At 37.0% G+C, this 5,706-nt stretch overlaps 1 protein-coding gene across 1 annotated transcript; it reads left to right on the top strand.

Annotated features, from left to right (window-relative positions):
* The first annotated feature begins 445 nt into the window (after positions 1–445).
* LOC137940132 (uncharacterized) lies at positions 446–4,734 on the top strand. Its single transcript, XM_068785064.1, has 5 exons — positions 446–2,058; positions 2,155–2,317; positions 3,028–3,191; positions 3,844–4,102; positions 4,393–4,734. The coding sequence occupies exons 1-5, from the start codon at positions 446–448 to the stop codon at positions 4,498–4,500; spliced, it is 2,307 nt and encodes a 768-aa protein (XP_068641165.1). The 3' UTR covers positions 4,501–4,734.
* Positions 4,735–5,706: the final 972 nt, after the last annotated feature.

Raw genomic sequence — 5,706 nt, 5'->3', positions numbered from 1 at the left:
GGGGGCGAGGCTAGAGGCTGCCATCTCGTGCTGTACAGTTTCCGGTTTTATATACTTTTTTTGTTTTTCTCTCTTCACTCTTACTGTGCCGTCTCTCTTGTTTCCATACGTGCCTCTGCATTAATGGTGGGTGTGTACAGTACTCGTACTCCACCGTATTCATACGGCTGGAACTCCATAAATGGAAACCCACCTCTTTCCGATTTCATCTTCTTCTTTGCATGCTTCACCAAACTCACCCATGTTTAAATACCGAATGGAATGGAATGAGCTGGGAATGCAATTGGGTTTCTGACGGTAACGGTCTGCGATAGTATCGTCTTTCGTGTCTTTGAATGTAGATTTCTGATGTGGCTACTGGTATTTTGAGATTGGTTTCAGGTTACTTTTTTGTATGTTGTAGTAGTGAGAAACGAGGAGAAGTTGGGTGGGAAATTTGGGAGAGATGAAGATTGAGAAGCAGGACGATGAAGAGATCGAGACGTTGTTGGGTCAGATCCCTCATGCAACATCTCTTGCATTTCATCACCATGAATGTGATGACCATCAGCGTCATGGTCAGTGTCAGGGTCAGGGTCAGGTTCAGGGTCGGGGCCATAGGTATGTTCATAGAGGACATGGACATGTCAATAGTGGGTTTGTTCATGGCGACGGTAACCATCACAAGCGCACAATTCCTCAGTTCATCATGTATGATGGTATACGTCACAGTGGGCATCATGGCTATGCTGCGAATGGTCGTGGCGACACTACCAACCAGCACGCAGTTCACCACCGTCATGGTATCTATGAAGATTACCCATTATGTCATGGTTGCGTCTTTGTCTCCCCTGTTACTCTTTCCGATGGTTCCTCCTCCTCCTCTTTGTCCGGTGTCTTATCACCAGATAAAGAAGGATCGCCCCTGGGTTCTCTGAATGATTTTAGTCTCAAATTCCCAACAAGAACGACTAACTCCTCGAACAGATTCTATTGCTCGCCGGAATCGGATTTTTCTGATTCGAAGAAGGCGATTGATGAGACAGGGTTGTCTGACAAATTTCAGGAAATGGGGATTCTTGACAGAGGGGAACAACGGTCCCCGCTGGACTCTTATGCGTCTCTGCTTGGTGCTAATCGTGTCAATGTTGCAAGTAATGGGTATCTGGAGGATTATTGGAAAGATTATTCTAGTCTATATAGTCAATCTCGATGCTGTGAACCGAATTTTGCAATCTCAGATAAAGAGAGGAGGTTTCTGATGCTCAGTCTGCAACAGCATTATCAAATGGGCACTTTACCTGGTTCCCTTCGATCGAATGGATTATTTTCATGTGAGAATCACAATTCTGTTATGAATTCTCCCTGTAGGCAACGGAAGGAGCAGCTAAGTACTGGTACTCGGTATCATCCCGGAGTTGAGACACCTGAATTAATATCGTCTGGGTATGGTCCTTACTCCACTGATGATTATTTTCAGCAAAATGACTTAGATTCTAGAGGAGGTAGAGGTCTCTTTAGTTCATCTAGTTCTACTTCAGTCTGGCATCCAAAACCATCTCTAGAGATTGATTCTAGCAACAGTTTGCTACATTATGGTTTGCAATCTTATCCTAGTGGCTGGTCTTCCCAATCTCATGCACCAGTGCAGGTGTCAGGAAATCTATGTGGCTACGGTCGTGAGGGGAACTCCAGAGGTGGGGACTTGCATGACATCATGGACAGACAGAGAGATTTTCCTTTTCATAGTACAACGAGAAACTTGGTTAGTGGGAAATTTGTTCTTCCAGCAAACTATAATTCATTGGCAGAGAGTGAAGGATGTATATATTTTATGGCAAAAGATCAGCATGGATGTCGATTCTTGCAGAGGAAATTTGATGAAGGGACTCCACGAGAAGTGCAAATAATATTTAATGAAATTATTGATCATGTAGTGGAACTTATGATGAACTCATTTGGTAATTATCTTATTCAGAAGTTGTTGGAAGTGTGTAATGAAGATCAAAGAATGCAGATTCTACTTGTTGTAACACGAGCTCCAGGGGAGCTTGTCAACATCTCTTTAAATACTCACGGGTAGATTTTGAATAGATCTTTTTGATCCGTTTTGTTTCTCTTTTTCTTGTTTCATTGTAATGTCTAAAATCTTATTTTCTTGTTATTTCTTTATAGGACACGAGCAGTGCAGAAGTTGATAGAGACTCTTAAAACCCGCCAACAAATTTCATTAGTTATCTCTGCCTTGGAACCTGGTTTTCTTGATTTGATTAAGGACCTCAACGGTAATCATGTGGTGCAACGTTGCTTGCAATGTCTTAGCAGTGAAGATAATAAGGTATCACTTCTTCTCTTTCAGGTCTATTTTGTAATTATGTGTTGCATTTTGTATCAAAATAATGCTAATTATTCTATATGATGATTGTAACAGTTTCTTCTAGATGCCAAATAAACTAAAATATGACTTGTAATTCTTTCACTAAGTTCCCAAATATGTACTATTTCTTTCACTTTTTTAACAATTGTTTCATTTATTTTTAAATTTAGCTAAAAAAATTGCGTTAAAAACACAAATAGATTCTCTGATCTCGTTTTGGTGCTGACTACTAAGGGATATATCCTCCCTTTAAAAAAAACTAATTGATATATCCTCCCTTTTTTTGATAGTGAATGAACTTGACCAACTATCATTGCAATGCTATTTTTCCTTCCATATTTTGTCCTATTGTGCTTCTTGTTTTCTTCTGGCCATCTAGACTAGTAATTGTGGCTTAGTTAGGGTTTACGCTGTAAGACATATTTTGTATCCTTTTGCTTCTCAGGTTATCTCTTATTAACTAAAGACAGCACAGGTAGGTTTTGAGCTGACATGATGATAGTAATATATGCAATTATTAATATGATATTCTTCGTCTAGATAGTTCCCTTAATGATGGATTGATTCTTTTTTTTGTTTTTTACCAACTGAAAGAAATCGGTTTGCATGTGTGATGTATTTCCTTCTTGTAAATAAGGATGGGCTAAGCTTGTTTAAATGTTTTTGTTCAGTTCATATTTTATGCAGCGGCAAAGTATTGTGTTGATATAGCAACTCATCGACATGGATGTTGTGTTCTACAACGCTGCATTTCTCATTCAATTGGAGAATATCGAGAAAAGTTAGTTTCAGAAATTTCTGCAAACGGACTTCTCCTCGCACAAGATCCTTTTGGGTAATTTCTTTATACGAGCTTTGGTATTCATTGCAACCTGTAAGTTTCTCATTTTAGGAAAATGGAATCTACCTCATAGAGCCATAACTTAACATGCTACATTGTCAAATGGGAAAGAAATCAAATGTTTAAGATAAAAAATTGTTAGTTTATTTACAGAGAAAATGAACTAATTCATGCATCAGGTCTATTTTGTATTATCTTACTTTGCTATGTTTCTATGAATGCTTTTAGGGTATATGTATTTGGTTATGTTCCATGTTGTTCCTTCAAATTGCAATTCACCCTAAGCATAATATCTTTTGAAGCATTGTTGTTTCAGCTTCATAGAAGATTATGTCCTGATAGTGTTGAGTGTTTGTAGTTTTTTGTATGTTAGTAGTTTTTAGGTATTGGATTGATCATGGTTAGCACTGTACAGTATTTTTAAGATGCGAATATCAGAGGTAAACTTTCTTGAATGTATCTTTTTCTTGTATGTTTAGTGCAAAGTATAGATATGATGTGGCAAAAAAAAAAAAAATTGGTGGAAACTTTTGGTTTTTTAAAAAATAAAACTAAAACCAAAAAACTCAATTTATACAATTTGACAATTAGTGGTTATTGATAGCACTTTCCTTGCTTATAAGACCTTTCTCTTTGTTTCTTTCAGGAACTATGTTGTTCAATATATATTAGAAATGAAGGTTCCATCAGCAACTGCTACTTTAGTTTCTCAATTTGAAGGAAACTATGTTCATCTCTCCCAGCAGAAGTTCAGTAGTAATGTGGTGGAAAAATGTCTCCAAACATTAGGAGAAGAAAGCCGGTCCAGGATCATCCATGAAATGCTATCTACATCTCAATTTGATAAATTGCTGCAAGACCCATTTGCAAATTATGTCATCCAATGTGCTCTAGCTATTTCAAAGGTATACCTCTATGAAACCACTTTACTACTGATGTGCAATGCTACAATACTATCAAAATTTTCTGAAGTAGCTTGTTTGACTATCAAAGACTTTTCCCACCGTTAGTAACAATATCATATGGCCTGAAGACAAGTCATTTGTAAAACCGAAATTATTAAATAGCTTGGCCTATTCACTTTGCAACCCATCTGAGTGTAGCAGACTCTATTCTACTCTAAGCATATTTTTTAGTATCCAAAGTAGTTGTCAACTCATAACTTACTATAATCTCTGTCTTTCATGAGGAACAGGGTTCTATCTATGCTTCACTTGTTGAAGCTATTCGCCCTCATGCAGCAATCCTGAGAACCAACCCACACTGTAAGAGAATCATTGCTCGGGCCCTTTTGAAGAAATGAAGTGTGCATGGATTCATCACTGGCACTAATATGAAAAAGCAAATGTACAAGTGGTAAGAAGCATGTTTCCATTGGTAAGAAGCATTTTGTTGTTCATCATGTTTAGTACTATTAGTTTATTTAGCCAGCAGATATAACTGCATTTTTATACCTAAACAGAAAACTAGAACTGCTTAGTTGCATGGAGTGGCATGCAGGAGGATGTAGAGTAGTAAAAATAAGCAATTTTGCTTTTTGTGGCCTAAAGTGGGTCAGCAATGTGACTGTTATCGAGTAATTTTGTCTTTCTAGTACTCTTATGATATTCTAATTCAAAATTTTGATTGGAAAAGTTAAACAGGTTCTTTATTCAGCATGTGTGGTTGTTCTCTTTTTTATAGTGTAAAGTAAAATTCTAAGAAGAAATATCTGAAATAAATAGTTTGGTTCTGAGATTTTCTTATCTGGGCACTGCATGATTTTCTCAGGTGTGTTTGTTTTATGCAATATTCAATCTATCTCTGATTTGGAAGGGGTCGTTACACTTTTAAGCTAAATATAATATTAACAGACATTATCTAACATGTAATGTCTATATTATGTTTGGATTTTAGACAATTTGACCCATCCCTGGTTTTGTCACACATGAGATGGCTATGCTGTTTGGCAGTCTAGAGGCTTTTTAATAGAAAAAAAACTTTCAATGAAAATTATTCTTCAATGGTTTTGTTTTCTCTAATTGGAAAAACAGTCCCTAAGAAAGTAATCCCCCTAAATTTTATTTCAAAATTTAAAATATAACTCTTATTTATATCTATCTATTTATAGGCCATATTTATTTAACATATAATTTAATTGATCAAAAAGGTTGTTTTACCAATGTAACAAAAAATTTATTTAGGCATATAGTCATTGGATTGGGATCTTCCCCTTTGGTTTTTTCACCTGCGGAGGGGATTTGACGGCGGACTTGAAAAGCCACCTACAGACGCTTTACGCCACTTACACCCTCTGTGTAGTCGATGCTTATTTCGTATAGGGGATCCTTATTGTGTGGTGAAATGAGGAAAACAATGGAGTCCTCTTGGCCGATGCTTATTTCGTGTAGGGGAACCTTTATGCTTATTTCCATGGCCGACCAAGTGAAGAAGAAACTCCTTATAGTCACCTGAGGTGTTCTTGGCGATGGCTTTATACAGAGGAACGCTGTTTCTTTTCTAGTACTCA

This window comes from Aristolochia californica, unplaced genomic scaffold (genome assembly GCF_029961685.1).
Source record: "Aristolochia californica isolate CCGP_79_NKW_82.1479 unplaced genomic scaffold, dmAriCali1.0.hap1 SCAF_9, whole genome shotgun sequence".
NCBI lineage: Eukaryota > Viridiplantae > Streptophyta > Magnoliopsida > Piperales > Aristolochiaceae > Aristolochia > Aristolochia californica.
The sequence above is the reverse complement of the archived record's forward strand: the minus strand, read 5'-3'. Positions and strand labels throughout refer to the sequence as shown.

Bases quoted from the DNA above. Each gene is read 5' to 3' on its own strand.
- LOC137940132 (XM_068785064.1), top strand. From the start codon at position 446: ATGAAGATTGAGAAGCAGGACGATGAAGAGATCGAGACGTTGTTGGGT. The intron at 2,318-3,027 runs GTATCACTTCTT...GTTTTTGTTCAG, and splicing joins TTAGCAGTGAAGATAATAAG to TTCATATTTTATGCAGCGGC. The intron at 3,192-3,843 runs GTAATTTCTTTA...TGTTTCTTTCAG, and splicing joins CTCGCACAAGATCCTTTTGG to GAACTATGTTGTTCAATATA.